The sequence below is a fragment of the Penicillium soppii genome (assembly GCF_028829465.1).
Source record: "Penicillium soppii strain IBT 18220 chromosome Unknown utg000004l, whole genome shotgun sequence".
Classification (NCBI taxonomy): Eukaryota; Fungi; Ascomycota; class Eurotiomycetes; order Eurotiales; family Aspergillaceae; genus Penicillium; species Penicillium soppii.
This window is the reverse complement of record NW_026643234.1, coordinates 3170890-3197409: the sequence shown is the minus strand read 5'-3', so window position 1 is coordinate 3197409 and position 26520 is coordinate 3170890. Positions and strand designations below refer to the sequence as shown.

The 26520-nt window shown below is 49.4% G+C and overlaps 8 protein-coding genes across 8 annotated transcripts; 4 read left to right on the top strand and 4 right to left on the bottom strand.

Moving 5' to 3' along the window:
- Positions 1–212: 212 nt before the first annotated feature.
- Positions 213–1809, bottom strand: N7529_004603 (Ytp1 family protein; the record flags this gene model as incomplete). Its single annotated transcript, XM_057240130.1, has 5 exons — positions 213–463; positions 518–647; positions 696–1526; positions 1575–1652; positions 1705–1809. 5 exons carry the CDS (start codon positions 1807–1809, stop codon positions 213–215), a joined length of 1395 nt encoding a protein of 464 aa, XP_057099425.1.
- Positions 1810–2121: 312 nt separating this feature from the next.
- Positions 2122–2534, top strand: N7529_004602 (SWI5/SAE3 family protein; the record flags this gene model as incomplete). Its single annotated transcript, XM_057240129.1, has 3 exons — positions 2122–2188; positions 2228–2319; positions 2400–2534. 3 exons carry the CDS (start codon positions 2122–2124, stop codon positions 2532–2534), a joined length of 294 nt encoding a protein of 97 aa, XP_057099424.1.
- A 281-nt stretch (positions 2535–2815) lies between these two features.
- mdr1 (ABC multidrug transporter Mdr1) lies at positions 2816–6814 on the bottom strand (the record flags this gene model as incomplete). The annotated part of the gene is made up of 1 exon (XM_057240128.1): positions 2816–6814. The coding sequence occupies one exon, from the start codon at positions 6812–6814 to the stop codon at positions 2816–2818; it is 3999 nt and encodes a 1332-aa protein (XP_057099423.1).
- A 2769-nt stretch (positions 6815–9583) lies between these two features.
- skpA (SCF ubiquitin ligase subunit skpA) lies at positions 9584–10273 on the bottom strand (the record flags this gene model as incomplete). Its single annotated transcript, XM_057240127.1, has 6 exons — positions 9584–9590; positions 9639–9808; positions 9865–9961; positions 10000–10031; positions 10086–10171; positions 10225–10273. The coding sequence occupies 6 exons, from the start codon at positions 10271–10273 to the stop codon at positions 9584–9586; spliced, it is 441 nt and encodes a 146-aa protein (XP_057099422.1).
- Positions 10274–11252: 979 nt separating this feature from the next.
- Positions 11253–13084, top strand: smp3 (glycosylphosphatidylinositol-alpha 1,2 mannosyltransferase smp3; the record flags this gene model as incomplete). The annotated part of the gene is made up of 4 exons (XM_057240126.1): positions 11253–11361; positions 11563–11945; positions 11994–12121; positions 12175–13084. 4 exons carry the CDS (start codon positions 11253–11255, stop codon positions 13082–13084), a joined length of 1530 nt encoding a protein of 509 aa, XP_057099421.1.
- Positions 13085–15271: 2187 nt separating this feature from the next.
- On the bottom strand, positions 15272–16764 carry N7529_004598 (putative UV excision repair protein (RadW); the record flags this gene model as incomplete). Its single annotated transcript, XM_057240125.1, has 7 exons — positions 15272–15388; positions 15445–15915; positions 15965–16282; positions 16346–16425; positions 16508–16583; positions 16645–16692; positions 16747–16764. 7 exons carry the CDS (start codon positions 16762–16764, stop codon positions 15272–15274), a joined length of 1128 nt encoding a protein of 375 aa, XP_057099420.1.
- Positions 16765–19540: 2776 nt separating this feature from the next.
- Positions 19541–20644, top strand: N7529_004597 (uncharacterized protein; the record flags this gene model as incomplete). Its single annotated transcript, XM_057240124.1, has 1 exon — positions 19541–20644. The coding sequence occupies one exon, from the start codon at positions 19541–19543 to the stop codon at positions 20642–20644; it is 1104 nt and encodes a 367-aa protein (XP_057099419.1).
- A 1675-nt stretch (positions 20645–22319) lies between these two features.
- On the top strand, positions 22320–24875 carry N7529_004596 (uncharacterized protein; the record flags this gene model as incomplete). Its single annotated transcript, XM_057240123.1, has 4 exons — positions 22320–22407; positions 22456–23873; positions 23927–24031; positions 24081–24875. The coding sequence occupies 4 exons, from the start codon at positions 22320–22322 to the stop codon at positions 24873–24875; spliced, it is 2406 nt and encodes an 801-aa protein (XP_057099418.1).
- Positions 24876–26520: the final 1645 nt, after the last annotated feature.

The following is a 26520-nucleotide window of genomic DNA, read 5'->3' as shown; positions in this document are numbered from 1 at the left end:
AGAACGGCAGAAGTGTATGAAGGCATTGAAATATGATAATAGAGCGACATTCAGGACTGTCGCTAGACTTCCCGAAATGTATATGCAATTTTGTCCAGAAATAAAGTAGCTACTTTCACCCGAACGGTCCCAACCCAGCCCAAACGCCATCCCAACACAAGATGCATGGCGTACTTGCAAATTTTAAACAATACCAAGACTAAATTTTACGATTAGTGACGAGACTCGTCTTTTCCAAGCTCCTCGTCACTGGTCCTGCGCGGACCCATGGACGGACCCTCCTCATCATCGGAGATCAAGCCATGAAGCTCGAAAGCCTCGGCATCCTGAATTTGCTGCGAGGCAGAGCGGGTATGGCCATTGGCATTCCCATTGAGAGTGGTGTACTTGGGACCGTTTTGGTCTGTGGACTCTGAGTTAGGCCAGGCGTGGACAGCGTAGATGTGGAGGAGGACGTTGACGACTGCAGATGTCAGTGGGAGGTTGGAGTTAAGTGGGAGGGAAAGTAATGGCTTACATAGGAAAACAATGAAGGCAATACTGTACAGGATCAGGACGTAGGATACGTGCATGATACCTGCGTTGTTCAACATGACCATCTGCTCCTCGGTGGCGCCCAAGAAGAGGAATCCGGAGGCATAGAGCAACTGCGAGAGTTAGTATACTGTCTCACATCCACGGGTAACACAACATACGAAAGGAGTCAGGTATTGGAAGCTGTTCGGCTCCGAGAGAGCAGGCTTATCCTTCAACACGAAGGAAATCTCAATAACGCGTGTGAGACCCGCGCCCATCAGAGTGTACCCGAAAATCGAGTGGACCATGGTACTGATCATCAGCTCCTGGGTATGAGCAGACATGGCATAACCAGTCAGCATGATAACGATAGCCGGGATGAGGTTGCGCTTGGGACGACCACTGCGACTGCGACTGAGCCACATGCCCAGTAGACCAGCACACCACCAAACAATACCCATAGTGGTATGCTGGAGATCATTGTGGACCCAAGGCCCACCCCAGCGGTGCTCAGTGAAAGTATTAACGCAACCCCAGGCAGCAATAATCAAAGAATCGAAGAACTCCTGACTGCGTCCAGTCTTCCGCAACCAGAACTGGCCCACAAGTAAAAGAATCGTCAAACAGATTCCATACCCGATAAACGCAGATCCCATAATGAAATGCGCCAGGCACTGCCCGAGATGATCGCCGCGACAGAATCCCAACGAAGCAATGCCTCCGAAAAGCATCTGCGCCCAGCTAACAACGGGCATGACCTTCCCGACGATACCGTGCGCCAGCACGAAGATCCACCGGATTCGACCCTGTCCTCCCTTTTCGAGGTGCAGCTTGAGATACACGCCCAGCGCGATCTGCACAACTAGCATGAGCATAAGCCAGTTCGCAAACGATGCGTGCAGGTTCTTGTCGAACTGGCGGCCTTTGTGGTGATGGCCGAGGAAGTAGGCCAGGACAGCGATGACCGTGCCGACGGCTTGGAGCGGGACGTGCCAGCGCGAGCGGACGATCTGGATTTGTTAGGGTTTGTGGGTGTGAGTTGGGTAGGGGGTACATACACCGAGGACCATGCCTGTTGGGAAGATGATGCCAAAGGCCAATCCCATGAGGATCATGTGTGTCCATAGCGTGCCGTCCTGGAGGTTGTTAGACGGTAAGTTGTGTGGGGATGGGGATGGGCTGACGTACGATGGGATCTTGGGAGATAGATTCACCCTGGGGAACGGCTTCGTGGCCGCCATGGGCTAGAGCCGTTGCGAAGAGACATGCCCATATGGGAGCTTGGAGATTCATGGTGGTGTAGGGGATGTTAAAGGAGGAAGAGAACAAATGCGGGTACTTGTTATCAACCCAATCCGGAGCATCCGATTATGCGGATCAGGACAACGTGTGGGTATGTACCTCTTTGACCACGTTCAGATCTCGATTTTGGATTGTAATGTTTGTGTAATACTCGTCATCCCTACGGTTCTCATCAAGATCTTACAATACAAGAGCCTCACCGAAAAGGAGTTGCACAGAAAGCAGCAACCCTGGGGACTGGACTCGCACATTGATTATTCAGCGTGTCGCATGATTGGCTGTAGAGCATCTACGCATACAACGATGTTTCTTTCATTCGACGCTCCTGTTGTATACATTCGCAAATATGGAAACCAAAGAAAAGAAATTAGTACGCATATGTAACATCAAGGCCAACACTCACTAACAGCAACAGTCCACACTCCGCGCCACAATAACAAGTCTAGAGGCGCAGCAGACACAGCTCGAAGCCGAGCTCGCATCTACAACTTCTCAATTGAAGTAAGTAACACACTTTACTTGGGCATAACTTACAGAAAAATAGCTCATCCATTAGAAATGATCCCACGACTACAGTCCAGCGCCATATCCGTCTCTTGCATGAGTATAATGAGATCAAGGATGTTGGGCAGGGACTAATGGGAATTATCGCTGATGCACGGGGTGTGCGGCAGGTTGATGTGGAGAAGGAGTTTGGGGTTGGGGAGAAGGACTAGGGACTGGCGTTTCGGGCAAGTCAGAGGCTATCTTTAATGATTGAGATTTCATTGTATTCATCTAATCCTAAATCCTAATATTTTTATTGTTTGAATCCAGAATATTCAAAAACGTATACGCAGACTCCAAATTTCCAGCGCTGCAGTCTATCGAGAGATGATGGTAGGTTCAATGAGGAAAGGTGGTTAGACAAGAAAGAAAAAGAGGTACAAGAGAGGGGAAAAGTGAGGAGAGTTGAGGATATGATATCAAAATGGGGTATGTGAACAAAAAAAGCAAATCAGTTGGTCTTCCCCAGAGACTGGAGGTTGACCAGCTCGTAGTAACGGCCCTTGTTGCGCAGCAACTCGGCGTGAGTACCGCTCTCAACAATCTTGCCCTGGTCAAAGACGTATATGATATCGGCCTTCTGAATGGTCGACAGACGGTGAGCCACAGCGATAGTGGTACGGCCACGCGCTGCAGCGTCCAGGGCAGCCTGGACGACCTTCTCGGACTCGGAGTCCAGGGCGGAGGTAGCTTCGTCTAAGAGGAGAATCTTGGGGTTGCGCAGGAGGGCTCGAGCAATGGCGACACGCTGCTTCTGGCCGCCAGACAGCATACCGCCCTTGCTGCCGACGACAGTGTTGAAGCCGTCTGGCAGGGACATGATGAAGTCGAAAATATTAGCGTCCTTGCATGCCTTGACGAGTTCTTCCTCAGAGGGGTCTTCGTTGGGGCTGCCGAGAAGGATGTTCTCCTTGATAGTTCCTTGGTAAAGGGTAGGTTCCTGGCTGACGAGGGCGAGGTGGCTGCGGTAGGAGTTGACATTTAGGTCGGCGATGTTCTTATTGTCGACGTAGATGCCGCCGGAGAGGGAGTCGTAGAAGCGCTCGAGCAGCGCGATGGTGGTACTCTTTCCGCAACCGCTCGGTCCCACGAGAGCGATGTACTGGCCTGGCTTGACGCTGAGATTTAGACCGCGGAGGACGGGCTGCTCGGGACGAGTGGGGTAGCGGAAGTGGACATCTCTGAACTCGATGTTTCCGTCGCAGTGGGCGAGAGTCTCGCCCTCATCGGACCAGGTGTCGATTGTCGGGCGACGCTCGAACAGCTTGAGGAACTCGGCGGCGGCGTTCTTGGCCTTGCCCATATCCGGACTGAAGGAGAACACTGTTCCAGCGGATTGGGCACCGAAGAGAATTTCACTGAAGCAGACGAAGAAGCGGAAGGTATCGTACTCGTGCTTGCCGAGAAGAGTTCCTCCGTACCAGAAGCCGAGGGCAACACAGAAGAAGACCAGCGCCTGGGAAGCGGCGTACAAGGATGAAGACTTGATGACGGAGAACAAGCTGGCACGACCCTGGAGATCAAGCTGGGCATGGTAGACAGACCAAACGTCCGTTTCACGAGTAAGCGAAGCGACAGTGCGGATGGCAGACGTCGCCTCGCAGGCGTAGCTGGCAGAACCCTCGTACGCAGCCTTGGAACGAGCCTGGAAAGCGGCGAGCATGTAAAAGCGGTAAAAGCCACAGCCGAGAAGGATCGGAACGACGGAAATACAAACAAGAGCGAGTTTCCATCCGAAAGAAAGGGAGATCACGATAGCAGCGATCAGGGTGGTGGAGGTCATCAGAATTGTTCCCAGAGTCTGTCCACTGATACCGGACAAGTGCTTGGTCTCAGTGGACAAGAAAGAAGTCAAAGCACCGGTGCTGTTCTCCTCGCGATCGAAAAAGTTAATATCCTGGCGGAGCATGACGCGGAACGCCTTGCTGCGGGCCTTGCGGATCAGTCGCTCGGAGGTGTATGCGAAGGCGATGCCGTGGGTGGAGAAAGTGATGAACTGGACGATACCGACAACCAGGAACATGAGAGACCAGAAGTTGGCATCTGATCTAAGCTTGCCCCACATGCTCTCTGGCAGAGACAGGGCGCTGATAGCTTTGGCGTACAAGAAAGCCTGGGTGGGCTGGCCGCAACCAGCGAGGATGGAGAAACAAAGGCCGACAACCATGTACTTCCACTCTTCCTTGTTGAACGAGGCGATGAACCTGATCAAAGTGAAAAGGGAGTATTTGCCAGAGCCTTCGGCGATTCGCTTTGAGAGAACGACGCTGGACACAGACTTGCGGGATTCACGGCGCTGGAAATCGTCATCGAAAGCCTCAGCTTCGTCCTTGAGCACGGTTGATCCACTGGCAATTGACTTTACGCGGGCGATGTGGGACTTTGTCATCTGTTCGGCGCCATCCTCGTCCTCGTTGCCTTCCAGGGCATCGGCATCCTTCTCCTCATTGATGCGCTGGGCTTCAACAAGCTTGTAGTAGGGTCCGTCGCGTTCGGTCAAATCGTCGTGGGTACCCTGCTCGACAATGGTTCCGTTGACAAAGACAACAATGTTGTGCGCAGTCTTGATTGTTGAGAGACGGTGGGCAATAACAATAGTAGTACGGCCCTCAGCGGCGCGATCAAGCGCTGCCTGAACAACACCTTCGGACTTGGTATCCAGGGCAGATGTAGCCTCATCGAGGAGCAAGATCTTGGGATCACTGACGACAGCGCGGGCAATGGCAATACGCTGCTTCTGTCCACCGGATAGCAGGAAGCCACGCTGGCCGACATTTGTCTCATAACCTTCCGGGAGGGCGGTAATGAACTCGTGGGCGTTGGCCATCTTGGCGGCGTTCTCGACAAGCTCCTTGACCTTCTCCTCCGACTCATGCTCAAATCGGGTTCCGATCAATCCGTGGCGAATGTTCTGGTAAATCGTGGTGCCGAACAGGATAGGTTCCTGGCTAACCAGGGAGATTTGCTGACGCAACCAGCGGAGATTGAGAGTCTGAATGTCATGACCGTCCAAGAAAACCTGACCACCAACGGGGAGGTAGAAGCGCTCGACCAGACCGACGACGGTACTCTTGCCAGAGCCTGAAGGGCCGACTAGCGCGGTGGTCTTACCAGCGGGCATGACAAGTGACACGTCCTGCATGACAGTAACCTCAGGCCGGGACGGGTAGATGTGTTTCACGTTGCGGAACTCGATGTGGCCCTCGACGTTGTCAAGGATGATACCTTCGTCGGAGGTAGGGTCCAGGGGAGACACGCGGTCGATAGTAGCGAAAATTTTAGAAGCAGCAGCCACGGCATTGGTGAAAGCCTGGCCATTGGGACTAACATTGCCCAAGCTGAACGAGCCGATAAGAATAGCCATCAAAATGGTCAAAACATGGCCGACATCGACTTTTCCTTCGACCAAGTATCGAGAACCCATCCAGAATCCGAGACCGTAGTTTAGGAACATGATACCGAACATGCCACCGACCATAACACCAAGAGCCATTTGCAAACGCATACCCCAGCGCTCGGCCCGGGCCAAGTGAACCTCGTACTGCTGGGCGAGCTTATCCTGCGTACCAAAAGCAGTCGCATTGCGAATCGAACTGATCACTTCCTCGGCCACGGTACCACCGGCACCATAGCTCTCCAGAGAAAGCTTGCTGTACTTGACGATGAAGCGGGAGCCTCCGCCCATAATCACGACCAGTGCGACGATAGTGGAGGTACAGATACCAGCAAGCGGTGCGTACTTGATGTAAGCAACGACGAAGGCTGTGACGAAAGTAGCGATAGCAGTCAACGTCAAGCCGACTTTCTCGGAAACACCGTCCTGGATCAGGTTTGTGTCTGCAGTGATACGGGTGGTGACTTCACCGGCGCCAAGCTTGTCGAAGTAAGCGATGTTCTGGCGCAGGATGGCTTCGAGGTAATTCTCGCGAATCTTTTGGGTGATGTGTTCACCGGTGTAGATGAAACCGATGGTGCTGATGTAGACGGTCACGAACTCGCCGATACCGAGGTAGACAAAGTACAAGACGTTCTTGGTCAGTTGGTGGTAAAAGGCGTCGTAGGTGATTGTGTCCAGCATGATCTTTTGGAATGCTGTCGCCAAGGATCCAAAGAGAATAGTGAAAAGAGGCAGTGCGGCGCCGGCCGCAATGGCGCAAAGGGCGCTGACCACCAGAATCAGGATATCCATGCGAGAGGCATATCGGTATAGGCCGAAGAAGGAGATCTTGACGGGGGGCGCATCCAGCTGTCTCTTCAAGATGTCTTTCTCATGCTGCGGCAAGTGAGCATAGAGCGCATCTTCTTCTGATGAAACCGCCGTCTTCGTCTCATGTTCTTTCGCGGTTGATGTGGATGCCGAGTCGGAGTCGCGCTTCTCAGTCTTCTCTGCGAATTGAGGTTCCTCCACCACTTTCTCAATGGCCGTGAGGCCCTCCTCGGGTTGTTGCATGGTTAATAAGTGAAGTTGAGTCCCACTTATTGTGGATCTCTACTCCATGAAGAAAGACGAAAGGTTAGAAGGTCCGTCCAAATTAAGTTGGCGGTAGTTGGCGATAGTTGGCGATAAGTTGAAAGAATGGATAAGGGACAGATAGTCGACAGAGAAGTACAGATATTAGAGGATTAGGAATATGTAATAATTAAAGGGGTATAGAAAGGAAGGGATAGTAGTGGGTTGGGTAGTCGAGTGATATAATAATTAAATACCCTAAACAAGTCCGCGTCTTTGCTCCGAACTATCTAATTTTTTTTTATTTTCGATCGGGTCGGCTACTCCAGGCTCCGCTTTATGCTTTATGTACTTTATACTGGTTTCGATCACCTTCAATGAACCTCTCTTTTTTTTGGAACGTACCTTTATATTGTATATGATATGATTCTGATCTCTTTTCTTTAACGATCAACATTCTAGGAGGCTTCACATTCCTCGGAACATTCCACGACCTGCCAGGGCCACCCCTTAACACCCCCCTTTCTGGGGAACTCGCAGCAGGTACTAAGCAAGGTTACCATAACAGGAGCAGCATATGGTCTATTGTAGTGCTGTAGTATTAGTCGTCATTGATATTGCTTGATGATCGCATACAACTCCATATCAACACATATAATATAATATACGGAGTCCGTACTCCGTAGTATAGTCACAATATCTGGGAACGAATACGACAGAGTGGATAACTGAGTCACAGAGCTTCGTATACCCATAAGTTTCGACCGAATTTTCGTCCTCTACATTTAAGGGTTCTTATGCATTTACGCTCTGCTTATGTGTTCTTATCCACTAATCAGATTCGCTTACAACGTGGTACGTTGCATCTCAAAACCCGTCAAAATACGATCCACCAGTAGCATCGCGGCGATTTTTACAATGATTATAATAATTATGGATCCTCCACGAGCTCTGGAACATTCGCCCGTGCGTATTTTTGTTATGTCGGCTAGTTAAATGCCCGGTTTCCGGTTGTGTCTGCCTAGAAATGCTTACAGGATCTGACCGCTTGTCAAGTGGCGAATGTTAACATGAATCAACGTGAGTCAAGATAGTCATAGATTACCTGTTTGGGTGTATGTTGTGTGAAGGCAGTAGTACAGTCTCATTATATTTTTGTAGAAGACTAACTACATATGTACATATGTATGTAAAGAAGTGCCGTGACGGGCGGGGCCAGTTGAACGGAGAGAGGGGCCGAATATCAGGCACTAAGGCAGAAAGGCCACAAGGCAGTAAATCTGAAATTTAATAATTCAGGCAGCAAGGCGACAAGGCGACAAGGCAATATTCTTTGCCTTAGCGCCTGACATCACCTGACCCAACCGAAGCGAAAGCCAAGCCCTGCCGCACACAAACCATCCACACCCGAAGGTCGACCACTTCATCCGTCCATCCAACAAGCTCGCCGTCGCGATCAACCCTTCAAGATGCCGGTATGTGCACACCCCATCGAAAAGCCCCGTCAACCTTCGTCTCGTCAACGCCGCCATCCTTGTCGCCCAAATATGATCTCGAAATAAATTTCTAACCCGTCATTTTTTTCAACAGAGCAACAAGACCTTCCGCACCAAGCAAAAGCTTGCCAAAGCTCAGCGTCAGAACCGTCCCATCCCCCAGTGGATCCGTCTGCGCACCGGCAACACCATCAGGTAAATCGCACCGATATCAACCAAACTCAAAATTCCAAGAATCCTCCAAAAAAATCCCAGTCGGACCGTCTATGTGGGAGGGAAGCGAAGGGATCAAAACCACCATCTACGAACAACCGCATAGACCACGATCTGAGATATTAGGAGAGCAGAACTGGATCTTGAAACAAGCCATGGACCGGAACATGAAGGCTGATATGATAATTCCAGATACAACGCCAAGCGTCGCCACTGGCGCAAGTCGACCCTGAAGGTCTAAGTGACCCTCAGCGCACCTCGTCCGGCCATCCTCAATCTGTTCAGTTATGTCTGCGCGGGGTGTATAGGTTTTCGGTTTTCCGAAACCTTCATGACGTGACGCCCACACCGGAAAGATTTTTTCGATATCTGAGAGCGCTAGTCGATGTGGAAACTACTCTTGAGTTGCCAATGCAGACAAAAAATTACATTTCAATCCGGGTCTGAGTCGTCTCAAGCTTGTGCTTCTTTAAAAATGGAGATCTCTTAATGTCTCCGCGGTTTCCGAGTGGAGTTTTGGGGGATTTCCATCACGTCTCTTCTTATCATTAAGGCCCTTGTCTGCGGTGTCGGGTGCTCGTCTTCGGGCGGGCTTGTAGGACGGCATGGCGGGGATTCTTTTTTTTCTCTTTTGATACAAAATTTTATGGATTCGAATTGGATACCCTGTATTTTGGCGTTGTAGATCTTGTTCCTACTTTAAGGCTGGATTTATGTGTGGCAGTGCAACTTGCCCAGGCGTGGTTGATCTACAGCTAAGTGGCTGTCGTCATAGCCGTGACACAGCAGTGCGGCTCATTTGATGACCCCGCCATCCCAAGGAATATCCCCAAGATTTGGGTGTGTTGGTATTTTGTAGATTGTTCATAGCTAAGGGCCAAATGCCAGTTATCCTAGGGCAATAAAAATAAAGAGCAAAGCGGCGGAAAAGGACAAAAAAAAAGAACATGGCCAACGCCTCGTCGTGATGGCTCTCTCAAAGATCCAGAAACGTCGATCCACATGATCGTTAAGCGAAAGGATATCATTCCATTTTTAAAAGCAAAGAGGAGGGTAGCGTTTAGCGGCTAAAGAAAGTCAGTATGATACTATCCAAAGGAAGCGAGGCGACTTACTCCTCAGCCCACTCGTTCTCGCGGCGGATCTGATCTTCCTCCTCGGGAGTGAAGTCATTTTGGATGTTGAAGGTCTTGCGGATCTCCTCTGGGGACTTGCCCTTGATCATGTTGGCCACGGTCTTGCAGCCAACGTCAAGGAGGGCCTTGATATCGAGGTAGTTTGCAGCCTGGTAGCAGTCAGTAAATTATTCAAGTTTGCAAGTCAAATTCATTCGAGACATACGAGGATGATCTCGAACAGCATCTCCTGATCAACCTGCATGAACTTCTGGTCCCACTCATCGATGTCGGTGGTCTTGCGACGGTTGTCGTCGTCGTCGCTGGCGGAGGGGGGTCGTTCTGGTGGTGCTCACACCACTCGATGACCTTCTTCAAGACGGCCTCGTTAACCTAAACGAAATGTCAGTTTCTGATTTCAGATTCAAAACTGCTGTAGACACTCACGTTAGGAATGGGGATAGCGTCCCCGCTATCACCCAGGTCCTCGAGCATGTTCTTGATCAGGACAGAGCGCTCAGCAACAGGACGCCCTTTATGGAGTCAATCAGTAAGTCTTCATAGGTGGAATGAAGCTTCAACTTACCGACAGTGAGTTCAGCACCATCAGAACTGACAAGAGTGATTGTGCTCATGTTGGCTATGTTTGCGATGATACTGGGCAATTAGCTTTCGCTTTGATGGGGATGTGCGAATATGTGAATGTAACTAACAGATTAAAAGCACAGTGTTGAGAAGTTGAAGGTTATTGAAGAAGAGAAATTGGTGGTGGTTTTGAAAGAGATGGAGTGGAAATGATTCTAAGGTGGGTGATGAAGGCGGGTGATGTTCACGAATTTCTTACCTAAGGCGTGTAGGCCGCTCCCGACATGGTAGCCTCAATTCTCTTAGCCCCCACGGTTTGCTCTACTGCCTAGTGCGATTTGTGATTCTGTTAGTTAAATAATTATGTACCTTTGTACTAATAAATAGGTCTTGTTTGCTACCGAGGTAGGCCATTATATTTGACTTATGCGCTGGCTATAGTAGATCTATATAAGTACAACGTAATATGGATGTATTTATGCATAACCAAATAGTAGATTGCCCTGACATATATACTATGTAACCAACAAAGCCAAGAATAGCCCTCTTACCATATGACCAATGCGCGGTAGCGGCATTGGTCATATGGTAAGAGGGCTATATGTTAACCTTCTTATCTAGGCAACAATAGTTAAATTGCTAAGATTGATCTTTGTGATCTGTGCTTCTCTGTTGCATGTCGATCTATCAATTATATACATCTGTAGTGATATTACACAACCTATGTATATTTTACGCGAACATGAATAAAATCGCAAGAGTGAAATCAATAAGAATAAAAATTCGATAGTACTAGCAATATTGATAGATACTGTTATACCTACAATATACTGAATATAAGAATATTCTCCAGGGAGCAGAGTGAAGGATAAACACTTAAGCATCTTCAGCTAGAGCGGACCTCTGATATCATAGCCCCAATAACGCGTCTTCCTTTTCTTTCTTTAGCGGCCCCCCTTCCACTCCTTTCTTTCTTACTTACAATACTATACTCTTATCATTTCTTAATATCTAATGATGTGTTGAATCATGTGGCGACGAACATATTTATTGTTATTGTTGATTCGCGTGTACTTCGCGCTGTCACCCAGCTATCTGCACCCGGATGAGAACTTTCAAGGCCCAGAGGTCTTCGCAGGTAGGTCAAACTGTCTTTAAATTCCACCGATTACACGCGAGCCATACAGCGACTGGAAATACGCGCTTCAATATTTGTTGCGATCCCAAAGAAAGACAAAAGACACAATGCGCGATCCGGCTGTCCCGCGACACCTCCCCTATACGAGCAAGGAAAAGAAAAAAAAAAAAAAAAACACTGACTAAATCGCCTTGTATCCAGGTCGCATATTCTCATACCCTTCAAAATTACCATGGGAATTCACTGTGGAAAATCCCATCCGAAGTGTATTCCCATTATGGGCGACCTATGAGCTGCCGATGAGCCTCTTGCAATGGTTCTATAATGAGATCGGGTCGGGCAGCCCACCACCACAACTAGTCTACTATGCGCTGCGTGGTGGGATGTTCCTATTGAGCTTTGTACTGGAAGACTGGGCGATCTACGAGCTGGAACCTTCCCCGCGTCACCGACGCGCGAAGGTGGTGCTGGTGGCCTCGTCGTATGTCACCTGGACATATCAGACGCACACCTTCTCCAACTCCCTCGAGACCCTGTTGGTTGCCTGGGGACTGGTTCTGATTCGGCGCATTGTCGAGAATAAGGTGCGATAACAATGCTCAAGCACAAGCCAACCACTAATACTTTAATAGCGACGCTCGTCCATCTTCTCCCATGCCGTCCTCGCCTTCATCGCCGTGGTGGGCGTCTTCAACCGCATCACCTTTCCAGCCTTCCTCCTCGTCCCAGGCCTACAATTGCTACCCTATTTCAAGCGCAAGTGCGTCAATTATGAATTATTCCTTTACACAAACACCATCCTAACAACCACAGACCAAGCTCCCTCGCAGCTTTTGTCACCTTCGGCCTCCTGTTCTCCACAATAGCAATAATCACAGACACAACCTTCTACCAGCCAACCACCACATTCCTCAAGGCCCTCCGCAACCCAATAATCACCCCGCTCAACAACCTCCGCTACAACAGCAACACCCAAAACCTAGCCCAGCACGGCCTCCACCCCCACCACCAACACCTAACCGCCAACCTCCTCCAACTGCTCGGCCCAGCCTACATCGCCATGCTTCTCTCCCTCTTCAGCTGGCCCCTAGTCCCAAACTGGATGCGCAACATGCGTGCCCTCTCCGCCCTCTCCGCAACAGCCCTCCTCTCCCTCTTCCCCCACCAAGAACCCCGCTTCCTACTCCCCTGCGTCCCCCTCCTCCTCAGCTGCATCAAGATCAAACGCCCCATCCTCCTAACAACCTGGATCCTCTTCAACGCCGCAATGGGTTTCCTAATGGGCGTCTACCACCAAGGTGGCGTTGTCCCCACCCAGCTCGCCCTCCCCAATCTCATCCTAGCCCCAGCAACCGTCTTTTGGTGGAAAACTTACTCCCCGCCCCTCTGGCTTCTGGGCAAGAATGACCCCCAAATCACAACTCACGACCTGATGGGCTTGCCCGGCGCAGAGATGATCGCCCAGCTGGAACAATCCGTGCCTGGATGCGAGAGCCCGTCGTCCATTTTCCTGGTCGCGCCTACTTCGGCTGAGTTCCTCGACTCGTATGCCTTTGATCGTGCTCGTGATACGAGTCTGCAGCTCCATCCGCTATGGTCCTATCGTAATCATCTCAACCTTGACGATTTGGATTTCGGCGAAGATGGAATCCTCCCCACGCTGAAGCGCGTTGTTGGTCGCCGTGGGTTGGGTGTGTGGGCTGTTCAGCGGTCTTGCAAATAGTTTTTCTTTTTTTTTTGCTTGGATTTCGGGGTGTAATTTTGGGATAGCTTTGGGGAGGGGTCCATTCACATTCTGGAAATACACACTGTTTCAATGCGTTTTGTTTGTCATTTTTTGGTGTATTGGGCTAGGGCTACGGGACCATTATACCTTTTGCATTGAGTGGTAATCGGGATGTCTGATTTCTGAGCTTTTGATACATATATAAATACATAATTTATGCGTGTAGCCAGCACTGCATATAATAAATTGTACTTGATGATGAAACCTATCTTTTAAATTCGCTGATTGGCTCTTCGATGTCACCTGGGCAGTTGTAGGCACTGGCCAATTCTAATGTTGGAGTCCTGGTGACTTGAAGGTCGCAATTTCGGAATCTTATTCTTGAATGGAGTTTCACGTCTTCTATGCTTTGGGTCGAACAAATTATATTCGTACCTATAGGTCATGATAAGTACATATAGTTATAGTGTGTACATGATTTCCTCATACCACTTCATGGCTTTGTTCGGCTCTTGCCGAGTATCACTGAGACTGAGCCCACCTGCCATCCTCTATTGACATTGCTGATGGGAACCCTTTCATCCAAAGTATCTTGATATCAATTTCTTGACTTCCGACGATCTCGCGTAATATTTTACCAGCAACATGCACAAAGTGGACCACTCCCAACCAATCAGTCAGAACGATAACAATGTACTTATTTTGCAAGCCTTCTACTCCGTACACTCACTCACCTTCCGCCAGATGGCAAACTCAATCTTATCCGGCATCTCCAATCTCTGCAAGCACACCAAGAAATTCACAATCTTGCCGAGTCCTTGGTCAACGGTGTGCCTGTGACAATGCAGACACTCCGGTCCACACCCACCGTATCTTCACGTGCTGGAATAGAAGACTCAACTGAGAATATTGCTTCGCAGTCGAGGAAAGCTCGTCTGAAGCTAGATTGACTTAGGTGCGATGGAAAGAAATGTGTTGTCGCTAGTCTTTTGGATACAATCGAAGTGACACAACTACTGCGGCAACCTACAGGGAGTGCGCCCTGATTGTTCCGTTTTTCCAGTACTCGAGACTGAACTCAACTCTAAACGAGAGAGCACCAACGATACCTCATATGCTATGACAAAGGTGATGGGATGGACCAAGGGAGGACAACAATAAAGGGTAGGAGTGGATTTACAACAGACAGATCTTATCCACAATGGGAGGAAACATATACACGATAGAAGAATATCCCGTGGAAGGCAGAAATCGACGAGCGGTCTCATGCAATACTAGAGCAGGTATCATTGTGGGCATCGGGACGATGCTTTTCTTGCCGGGACCTATTACCCAGCCCGCCCGTCCCAGGTGACGAAACACACACATGTAGTTACCAGCCTACGATGAACTTCGCTGGGCATGTGGAGGGTCTCCTTGGATCCGTGCTGTCCTACAGCAAGTCCTGCAACGAGAACTACTGAACTCGTTCACGAAAATCCCTAGCATCACCAAAGATTCTGCTTGTAATTGAAGAACCGGCATGTGCGTGGTTCCTAGAACTTTTGTTGCGATAGTAATAAAAATATTTTTACTCCTCCCATTTAATTGCGCTCCGCTACAACTAACGTTGCATAGACCGGTTTTATGTCCGCGAGTGAATGTCGTAAATTTAAAGTTTAGATCGTATCTTGGTATAGAACATTTATAGTTGGGTTCTGGGTACTGGGTACTATTGTAAAGAATTCAGTACCTACATATGTATTCTGGCGCATTGGGCGGTTCCAATCATGTGTAGCCAAGATATATACTTCGGCACGGGAACAACTCTGCAGGTCACCGGTCTATATATAACCCATGATCATTTCAAGATAACAATTATCATATGATCAAAATTATGATTAAGTCTACATTGACCTCCTAGGTATTGATTTACATTTACAGCTACGCACTCAATGCAGCGAACAAGTCCCGTTTTGCCCAATAGGTAGATACATGAGAAAGGGATGCAAGCCAGGTCCACAGCAAGTAGAAACTCAGACGTAAGGCTGAGCATTGTCAGGTTCGTGGGAAGAGAGGCGAGATGGGAATCAATTCAAACAGCAGAATGCTTGGTATTCATCACAGAACATAACGTAAGATAAAGGGAAAGAATTTCGGAGATCAAGAAGATAAAGTGAAGATTTTTGCTCGTGACTCTTCCCTCTACTCCTCATCCTCGTCGGGCTGGTCGAAGAGGAAGTTGGCTGCCAACTCCTCGTTCTTGTCGCAGGCGAAGTATGCCTGGATGACCGAGTCGCGGGGGAAGCCGAGACGGCACAGCTGGATAGGGTTAGTCAAAATCCGAATGCAGGGATTAGAAGAAAGATTATACGTACACGTTCAATGGCGTCGCGCTCTTCTTCCGTAACCGAGATAGCCTGTGCACCGGGTGGCAAAGCACCCTCGTCATCATCAAGTTCCTCACCGAGAAGCTGCAAGAACTGATCGGAGTTCTGACCGATGATCGAAGCAATCTGGGGATTCCCGGCGGCAACCTGCTGTAGGATGGGTTCAAGCATGTGGGGCTGTTGTTGAACAAGTTGGCGGAGTTGTTGGAAGTGGGGGTTGCTGCGGAGGAACTCGAGGCTTCCGAGGGCCTCACCACCAGCAGCACCGGCACCGGCACCGGCGGCGGCACCAGCACCACGGGTTCGGCCACCTTCACCACCCGCTTGGGCAGCAGCTTCGAAGAGGTTCAGTGGCTCTTCGCCACCGGTGGCAGCGGGAGGAGCGGCCCCAGTAGGAGCTGACTCTTCGGCTTCCTGCCGTTGCTGCTGCTGCTGTTCCTGGATGTTATCGGGGATACCCTATGGCCGTTAGCAGGAATTTTGTAGTGCAATTTCATGGTAAGCTTACGGTCAAAAGATATTCAATAGCGCGGTCGGGGTTGAAGAAAGCAGCGCGCATGGCGCGTTCGATGTCGGTGCGGGCGAAACCCATCGCCTCCATCTGGGCAACTGCGCCCTCAGCGGCAGAGCCCATGGACAAAGCCGAGGGGTCGCCAAAGGCGGGCCCAGTCTGGGCAGCACCAGCCGGGGAAGGAGTTGCGGGAGCAGCAGATGTAGGAGGAGCAGCGGCAGCCTGGGGAGCTGGAGGGGCAGCGGGTGTCGATACTGGGGCTCGAGGAGCCGGGGTAGAAGGGACTTGAGAGGCGGCGGCAGGGGCCTTGGGTTGCTGGTGAATATCCCGTCAGTTGTGGTTCGGCGATTGACAATTGATCAAGAAAGGGGATCATACCTTTGAAGGCAAGCAGACTAAGAAGTCCTTTTCTTGAATATTATAAGATTCGACTGTCTTGTCATCTTGAAGGATCTTTCCTGTAAAAAAAGAAAAGCAATGGTTAGTTGAGATTCTGGAGACAGACGATTGCTTGGATTTGTTGAGTGAGACAATACATACCGGAGTAGATAACCTTCATGCGCTCTGCTTCGTACTCGCCCTTTTCTTGAGCGATCTTGACCTTGACCTCGCGAACCTAAACAGATGAGCCCCGCACCCTATGATGTTTGAAATATATAGCGAAAGGAAGAACGTACAGTCTCAGAAGGCTCGACATCGATGACGAACTTCTCCTGCTTCAGGTCCTATAGACAAAAGTTGTCAGCGAATGTGGGGGACCCAAGGGCAAGTTTTCGTACCTTGAAAGTGAGCTTCATTTTGCCGCCTTTGTATAGAACCAGGGAGGAGGAAAGAGGAGGAAAATAAAATGACAGATAGAGATATGAGATAGCGAGAAAAAACCGAGTCAGATACAGTGGATCTTCCCAGCGATGAAGTCGAAAGAAGAAAGAAGAAAAGAGACAGAGGAGGGGACCCGATTAGAGTGACGATGATGCACAGCAAACGAGTGCGGGCGGTGGCACGGTTGACCGCCTTGAGTGCTAACTACATGTACCTTTCACCGAGCTATGGGACTTGAACTTGGACTTGGACTTCACTTGTCCTTGATTTACAAGGTTATTATTGTGCTTGTACTCGAGTCTAAGTATACATTTATTATACGACATACTCATCCCCGCAGATATCTACCAATGTTCATTCGATTCTCTGGTTGCCTATGTTGGCAGCCCACATTACAACCGGAAGGCAGACGCGCCGAGGCATGTCAATTGATAGGTTGAAGACGCAGATCCAATGTCCAATCTAGTCCCAATGACATCAAAACGCATTTGAATAATAATTCCTCAATTTGGCCACTCTGACCCTATATATGCAATGTCAAGCACCATTGCCTTCCAAGGGAGCATGCCTATAATTAGGTGGACCGTGTTGGTAGTACATATTGTACCCATACGGAAGAAATATTGCATATGAGGAATTGATATGGTGCAGAAATTGATTGATGCAGGTGACAAATTACACCAATTGATTTCCCCCAGGATTTCTCCGAATGCATTGACCGGCAACGCCGATGCCGAATCCTTTAAAGCTCATTGAGCTACCAACAGCAAGTCGATGGATCTTTCTACCACAAGTGCCTTTGATTCGAGTACTTATACATGCAGAGTCTGTACTTCAAGCTTTAAACGTTTTCAAGGATATATGATTACATCTGATCGTCGAGAGTGGATGTTGGGGTCCTTACCTCTTTTATTTTCATGATAATCCAAGGATCTTCGCTCTCTCCCCTTGCAATTGCAATTTATTATCCCAATATTCTCATCCAGAACTTCCAGATCGAGCTTCGGTACTTTTGAAATGAACAATGTACGAACTCTGGGAACCCTGACCGATCGATCCCCTTGATTTTTTACGCATGATCTCCAAGCACTCATCTCTCATTTGGATTATTTGCTTGGCATCATGCAACTGCCATTTAGAGTTGCCGTTGCACCTTGCCAAAACTATTCACCAATTCCCGATCGGCCGCACTGGAGCTTCGAAGATGTCAAAAAGGCTGACTCGAATCTCACTTTGTTGCAGATATCTTGGAATGCAAAGAGTGAAATTTCACTCAGTAGTCTGTGTTGTGGTAGGTATCTCGCAATACCTAGCTCAGCCTCGAATTCTATCATATTCTACTGGACCCGCTGGCACTGGGTTGATATCAGAATTTATTCCCATATTGGAACAGATATCCCGGGCTGTTCTACAATCTGCGCCGCTGCGAAAAGCAATATTGACCCGAAGAAGCCATTACAATAATCAACAGAAGAGCACTGAGAAATGCGTTACCTCGTGGAATTTAGAGATAAGCGACGATGCTTGCCTACGGAGTAGAGCTTGGTGAATTGATTAAGGGCCAGGAGTCCGGAAGACCTGATGAATTTGCTTGCTATGTACGGGGCACAAAGTAGTGGCTGTTCTTTCATACTGGCAGATTTAATCATTGGCGAACAGCTGACTGCGCTTTGAAATACATCGCATGCAGGATGGTTCCCCTAACCTATTGTCCGAAGAGGTGGCGTTTCATCGGAATGTTGGGCTATCAAAACAGCGGACGAGGGTGAGACTGGGAATTGTACATGTTGCTTTAAAAAGCCGATCTCAAACCCCACGGACAAAGATAATCTCACGGAAATTAAACGAGACTAAGAATTTACCAAATTGATAATATGTGTAGACGGACATTGTATAGCACTCGCACGGACCTCTACATGAAATTGACAGATGTTCTAGATAGTCCAACCTGATCAATTTCCTGCAGGATAGGTCATGATCCGTCAGGACTATCTATGAATTTGACCTACAATTTGAATGCAAATACTCACGCTAAATCCGCCTAGACTTAGAATCCAGGGGAGCGCGGAGCTTTTTCTCGCAAGGGAGACCGACACATCACATTCGGACCGCACTATTGAGATCGGGAGGAGGATCCGCCACCTCTAACCCCAGAGGGCTGGTAACCGATCCACAAGACTGACAGATCAGATAGATAGTGCCATTGTTCAAGCGATTGACCGAACTATCGGAATTGCAATCTGCAAGCCGGGTCTGGACAAGGCCCTACCCCAGAGTGAGGCAGGCACACAATGGTCTCGGCTCCCATCGCTTGGAATACGAAATTTGTCAATATCCAGGTACATTATGCAGCTTGCGCCACGGCATCTCTCTTCCGCAGCCAATCGATGGGCATTTGACCCAGCGAAGTCTGATTTGCAGACCCTAACCGCCACGCTGGGTTGATGGATCAGACCGATCTTTCTAGAGAAAATTGACAGGTTCATACGGGCTGGCTTCCCCGGTCGATATACTTTGAGCCACGCTGAGAGTGCGTCGCCCCGTCCCGTGTACGAACCCTCTTCTTTAGGCGTGCTAGATAAATACTCCCATGTTTCCCACTCCCAGACTTACATATTCCTCACTCATTGCCTGCATTGGCCAACGTCTTGGATTGGCTGTCTGCCACCATTTGACATATCCACACTCTTTACAAAGTATATACCCCGAGGCCGTTCTTTGCCTATTCTCTCCCTACATTTGTTTTCCACAATGTTTAACATGTCGTCTTTGCCCTACACACTGGCGGGAGCCTCATTGCTCTCAACATTCGTTGTCACCATTCTCAATTGTATCTGCTTTGCAACCTCGCAAGCCTCAGCCGATGTGGCCACAATCTTTTTAAGTGCGGTGGGCTGTTTAGCCTTGATCGCCCTCGGTCTCCTACACCACAAGAACGTCCAGACTGGTCGTCTCTCATGTACCTATTTGACCGGTGGATATCTACTCATTGCCGCGGCAGCATCAGCCGGAGCAATGGCAATGAGCCACCGAGGAGCTTTGTTCATCACTCGATCAGTTTTCTGGGCTTTATCAGTCTTCGCCCAAGGGTTATATTGCGGATTCATCACCATGAACCTATATAAAGAACAATCCAACCCGGACTGGCCCCGCTCATACCCCCACGAGCTAAAAGACATGCCGGAGAGTCCCAAGCTTCTCCCATCACCACCCCGAGTCGCCGATCTATCAGAGCTCTTCGAGCCCAAAAGATCCTCCCTCCGCAAATACCCCCGGCGTTCCAGCCGCTACTCAGACGCAACCCTATGCCCATCCAGCAAGACCCAAAACGCCTCAATCGACACCACCTCAACACACTCATCCCCCTCCCCATCCCCAATAACCGACAAAGCCCCAAACCTCAGCAATCGCCCCCTCCTCCGCGGCAACAACAGCATTCGCAGCATGCCCAGTCTCCGCCGCAACGCCCCAACCCCACTCTCCCTAGACAATCTCGTCCACCCACCTCTCCCCTCCCCCACATCAACACTCCTAGACTCACCAACTACATCAAACCCAAACTCCACATGGGAATACAATCCTTTCCGCGAAACAAACATCCACCCCCTCTTCCGCTCAAACAGCCCCTGTCCCTCACCCACCCTCATCCCAGGCACTATGGTCAAGGCTTCGCCCTCGGCAGGCCAGACTATACCCGCCGGCACGATTACACGGATGAGGTCTGCGCGCTCGCTGCGTGATAGTATGCGGGCGCCCTCGCCGCTGCCCTCGCCGCTGCCGGAGTCCGAGGAGAGGAGGCGCATGAGCATGCTGGAGAATAGATATGACTTGAACGAATCCCCTTATGAAAAGTGATCAGTGCTTGCCTTGTACGGCCTGATGCTAATGCTACGACTTGCTATGTTTTTGTTGTTGTTTTGGAGCCTCTGTATATTTGATTTGGTTTGGTCTTATGTATATAGGATGGGAATAGGTTAATTGGGTTGGAATTTGGGTATATCCTTGTCTTGCGAATTTATTTACTTTTTCTTGCGCCATTTTATTGTCTTCTTGTACTATATACGGTGTTAAGTGCTGCGTTCTCCTTGTAACCGTCCGCATCCGTTGTCACCGACTCTTGGGCTAAGTGGGTCGGTGGAACAACTCTTAGATTTTCTTTTTTTTTCACTTTCAATAGGACAGATATCATACATTGTACACCGTTAGAATAATAACAAGCAGGATTTACTAGTATCATAGTGCTCTTCATTCAAAAAGAGAATCTCCCGCCGTGGGGCGAATGTCAAATGCTCCGGTACTTGTGTGCCGGAAGTGGCTGGGGATCGGAGATACACGTACATGGAAGCTACAAGGATGTATGCAATAAGTATTGGAATCTTGGATCGAGTTGGAATAGAATAAAATGGGGTATATGACATTGTAATTGTCTAAATAAGAGATTGTGATAGTGTGATGATAGTCATGTTCTATAATGTGGTACTCATACATCGTAGGTAATGCTCCCAGGTTGTAGGGACAAAAGTCACCGGTTTCAATCGAGAACAATCGAGAATGACATTGATGAAGTTATTTAGTATTCAATGTTCAATAACGATTCAATAGTTTGGTATTCAGTGAAATATTCCATTCAATCCACTACATTGACTATATTCTATCTATATTGTAGTAGTTCAGCACCGTTGGTGGACGGGAAAAGGTTCTCAGCTAATCATGGAACTGTTTTGGCCTTTTCCCTTTCTCTTCTTCTCTTCTTCTTCAACTTCAAGTACATTTCTATCCTTCTATTAGATTATCCTCTTGTTCTTTTTTATTTCTTCATACCTAAACCCTATTTCCTACCACATTCTACTGTTTCTTACTGGTTATTGGTGCATCTCCCTCCGTTTTTTTACTTTGACTCCCGTGTTCCCCATCCACCCGGTCAAAAACCTGCGGATCTCTTTTCATCTACTTGTGTCTTGTTCTTTTTCCATCCTCCATCGCTTTGCCAGTAAGTTCTCGCCTTCATTGTGATCTACATGATTTTCTACTCTTCTCCCCCTTCCAATTCATCTACATTTTACCCTTTCCCGTATCTGGTTTGGTTTGGCGCGCTGCCTCAAAAACCCTGTCTGTTTCCCACTGCGACTTAATCTTTTTGATCGCGTTGTTCTATTTCTATCGAATTTGTATTTCATCGTCTTCCTTGCCAAGACTTTTCTCGGTTTTCCTCTTCCCTTGACTCCAATCTACTTGGTGACGTTTTGTCTCTCTACGCTCGCGTCTGGTCTTTTTTCGTCTTTTTTCGAACCATTTTGTCTACCGTTTTACTTCGTCCTATTCCATATTTTCTTCCCCCTCCATCTCATATTATTTTGCACTTTGTTCTTTCTGAAACTACATGATCTTTGCGAATGATTCCCCTTTGATACATTTATTTCCTCCGCGGTTCAATTTTCCCATGTCGTAACCGTGTTTCTCTCCACACCCCCTTGCTGCTACTTCAATTTCCCCGTCTTCAACACTAACTTTTTTCCCAAAGACAACAGCGATGGTGGGAAGAAGAAAAAATCGTGCGGCTGCACAGCCTGCAGTTCGTACTCCAAGTATTTCTACGCGATCAGGGCGCACAGCTCAAGGTATGTGCATTTCGTAGGCCACTGGCGATCTAATGACTAATTGTATAGATGTCATTGCAACTCCTACCCGCGGCAGAGGTCGTGGAAGAGGTCGAGCTCGTGGTCGTGGCCGTTCCAGTCTACCTGGTCGTCTTCCATCCGGCGTTGAATCACCGCCAGAAGTTCGCTCGCTCATTATTAAATTCAAAATTCCCTCGCTAAAACTGCTGGATCGTGCTTATTCTGCTGATTTTGATGAGGGCGACGGCCATGTGAATGGTTTGCAATCTCCACAGACTCCTCGCACACGGCGCCCTCGGCAACCTCGACCTGTGCCTGAGTCCTCACGGACTACTCGGCAGTCTGCCAGATTGAAGCCCAATGAAGATGGTACCTTTGATGAAGATGTTTCGCCGACCAAAGTTGTCGAGCCCCAATCTACTCACGATGTGGATATGGATGATTCTCATCTCTATGAAGAGGACTATAAGTCCGAACCTCCTATTCAAAAAACCTCTCAATCCCCAGAACCTCGTATGGTTGCTTCTGCTCCTGCCTCACCTACAGCAGCCCAACTTGGGCCTGCTGATGAGTTGGCCGGTGAATTGGATATTCCCATGATCTCCTTTCCAGAACCGACTAAGGCGAAGGATGAGGAGACTCCTGCAGCGAGCCCGAAACTTGACGAATTTGAACAAGCACCTCTCAGTGCCGTGTCTTCACCTCGACTGTCACGTAAGCGCAAGTCGATTGAAATGCCAGATGAGACTCCGGAAGTGGAACCCGAGGGAAATATTAACCGAAAGGTGCGAATCGATTACACTGAACCCGAAGATAACCCAGAAAGCCCCATGCAGAATGGCATGGAACTTGATACGCAAAATGAAACATCCGCTGAGGATATCCCGATTCCTTCTGAGGAGTTTGATTCAACTGGCTACCCACCCTCTGCTCGAGGCGGCCGTGGAGGACGTGGTGGGACTCGCGGTGGTCGCGGCCGAGGACGAGGACGGGGTCGTGGCCGTGGAGGCCGCGGTGGGTTTGTCGGCCCAATTCGACCTCCGGCAGTTGCCAAGGCTCGAGGTGGCCGAGGACGTGGCCGAGCCAAGCAGACTACTATCATTAAGCGTGGAAAGAAGATCGAGGACGAAATCTGGGACGCCGAAAACTGGCGTGGCCGGACTCCATCACCTACTCCAGAATCCCAGCCGCTCAAAACCCGCCAGGAAGAACTATCTATCCTATTCAAGAAAGTTGGCCAGGCCCAGCAGATTGCATTGAGCGTAATTGCCGATCAGAATATGCACAAGCTTGCTCGCGACAAGAACGCACACATGGAATGTCCAGAGTTTACTCAAGTCCAGCAGGAACTGGATGATTATGAACGCAAGGCAGTCGCAAGATTGACGGCTGACCATAAGAGGAGGTCTGCATTGACAATTCGGAAGCGCGATGGTGATCTTCATATTATCAAGGATTCTGCAGCGGTAAGCTTTTACGCAATTGTCTGAGATACACTATTCTAATTATTCCCAAATAGCATAAGATTGAGGAAGTCCAAGAAGAGATGGTTACAATGTTGATGGGCAAAGTGATGGCATTGATCCAAGGCCGCAGGGTGGCCGAAGACGATGAACACACAGAGGTAAGAGGATCCCAAGCTTTACAAGGAAAAACAAACTAACAATCACCAGACCGATACATCCGATTCAGAAAAGTCCGAGAAGCAATTCCTTTTCCGTGACGGCGACACAGCCATCCGCCAAGTCGAGCGCGGCTTCACCGCAGAAGCGGTTAGGGACCCAGAAGGCGCCATTGATTATGACGCAGCAGCCGAAGGCTGGGACGAATTTGTCCAAAAAGTCCGTATGGGCAACCTCTCTGTGACATCCGAACAAACAGACGAAGAAGCTCTGCGCGCCTTCACCACCAACACCTTCGAAAGCATGCTGCACGCAGCAACCTTCATCACCGACGCCGAAGCATCCGGCAAAGTCATCAACTTCGACGGGACCGCCGAAGTCCCCGTCGACCCCCGCGCCCTCTCCATCCTGGCAGATACAGCTCTGTCAGAACCAACCCCCCACCTCCCAATGATGCGCACAGATCCCATGCAGCGCATCGTCCCCCAACACCAAGTCCACCTGGGTCCAACAGACCCTCGCTCCTTCATCCTCCCCCGCCCAACCCCCACCCAGCCGCGGCGTCTCCTCCCCGCCCGCGGCATGGGCCTCCCGGACCCCTTCGCCATGAACGGTCCCCCGCAGCTGCCGCCTCCGCCGGGCTCCAACTTCGCCCGATTGCCCCTGCCGGGCTATCTGCCTCCTCCTCCGGGCCATGCACCAGGCCACGCGCCGGGCCACCAAGCTGGCCACCCACCTGCCCACCAGCCCGGCCATGCTCCGGGCCATCCGCCGCCCCCGGGCCACGCGCCCTCTTTGTATTTCCCGCCGCCGCCGCCTGGCTCGCACCCTCCGCGTCGGTATTAGGCTGCGTTTGTACCATTAGTTTCTCGATGTAGCGTTTCGCGCGTTTGATACCACGCTTTATGTACTTAGTTAATTCTGCCTCCCTCGGGGTTGTTGGTTGTGATTTGTTTGTGAGGAGGGCGGAGAGAATGAAGTTTCTCGTTTAAGTTGCTTTATCTTGTAGAATGTAGTGTATTGTATGCAGGATGTAGGCTGTAAAAAATAACATTAAAGAAAGATCAAAAGAGACGACGGAAGTCAAAATATGTACATGATTGATTCCAAACTGAAATATTGGTGAGAATAAAGCCGACGAGTACTGTGCTCTGCTATTTCACTTGTCAAGGCTGCAGGAATAAGATTATAGCAAGTGAAGACTACCAATTCGATCAGAAACCGAGACAGTCAAACAATAGTAAATCCATACTGAGGACTAAGTAAGAGAGCCTACGTCTTTACAACGACCAGCCGCTATTGACCGATCTCTCCCTGATTCTAATAAGAAGCTTCGCTGGTCCAGTTGATGGTCCAGCGGTTGTGGAAGTAGGTCTGTTGGAGTCGTGTTGCGATATTCCTTTTTCAGCGCTAATTTGAGCTTGCGTTTCGCGGCAAATTCCTCCCCACATGTGTCGGCGTCAGCTGGCTGGGCGCACTTATCCGGGGGTCTTCCAGAACTGATAGATCGTTGGATCCATTTTGTCGCTTAGATTCAGAGTGTACGACAAATCCTCGGGGCGGACGACTAGTATCTCGACGTTGCGAGCTTGAGAGTCTTTTGTAAAGCTCGCGATTGTTCAAATTCTTCGCCGCTATGTAAGCTTGTAATTCGGACAACCGGACGCTTTGTGGAGGGGGTATCCAGAATCCGGTGTCCTCGTTGAAGTCAGGAACGCTATGTCTCAAGTGACCATTCATTGACCCCGGGATCATTCCTCGATGTCTCATTCTTGTGACAATGATACATGTTCGCTGTACCTGTCCATACCCTCAGAACAACTTCGTTCCCCATTCTTGCAGGGCTCAGAACGCTGTAGACCACGACGCTGCAGTTCCTATCCATGATGACTTGCGCATGACTCGCGCTATCTCTACCGCCGAATCCACCATACGCCATGCCGGCCACAGCGTCAGGAGCTCGTCGGCGTCATGAATTGACTGGAGGGCGCTCCTCGATTGTTTGACCGTTTTCTTAACTCCGAGAACCTTAGCGAGGTGAGTTGAATGAAAACGGAAGAACCACTCATATAGGGGACGGAAAAGGGATGTTTTCCGTGGTTTTCCTTTACGGCTTTTTGACCGTTCTTCAAAGCTTCTCTACGAGGACCTCGGTGAAGTGAGGCGAAGATGAAAGAGGAAGACTAAAGTGGACGAAAATGTGAGAGGGAAATGAAAGGGAGAGGAGCGGGTTTCTGTGCAAAGTCGGAGTAACAACAGAGCAATGATTCGATTCTGACCTCGATCTCGAGGGCCAGGAGAGAGGAAATCACGTTCGAGAATCGGTTTTCGGGCTTCAAACATTTTGTATTCGTTACCACTGTTTTCCGGCGGAAGGATCAGGCGTTGAATGCTCAGAACGATCAAGTTCAAGGTTTCTGAAGCAGGAAAAGGGGTTCTTCCCTTGTATTGATACCTCTTGAAAAATGAAAAATCTCATTTACCTTGGTTG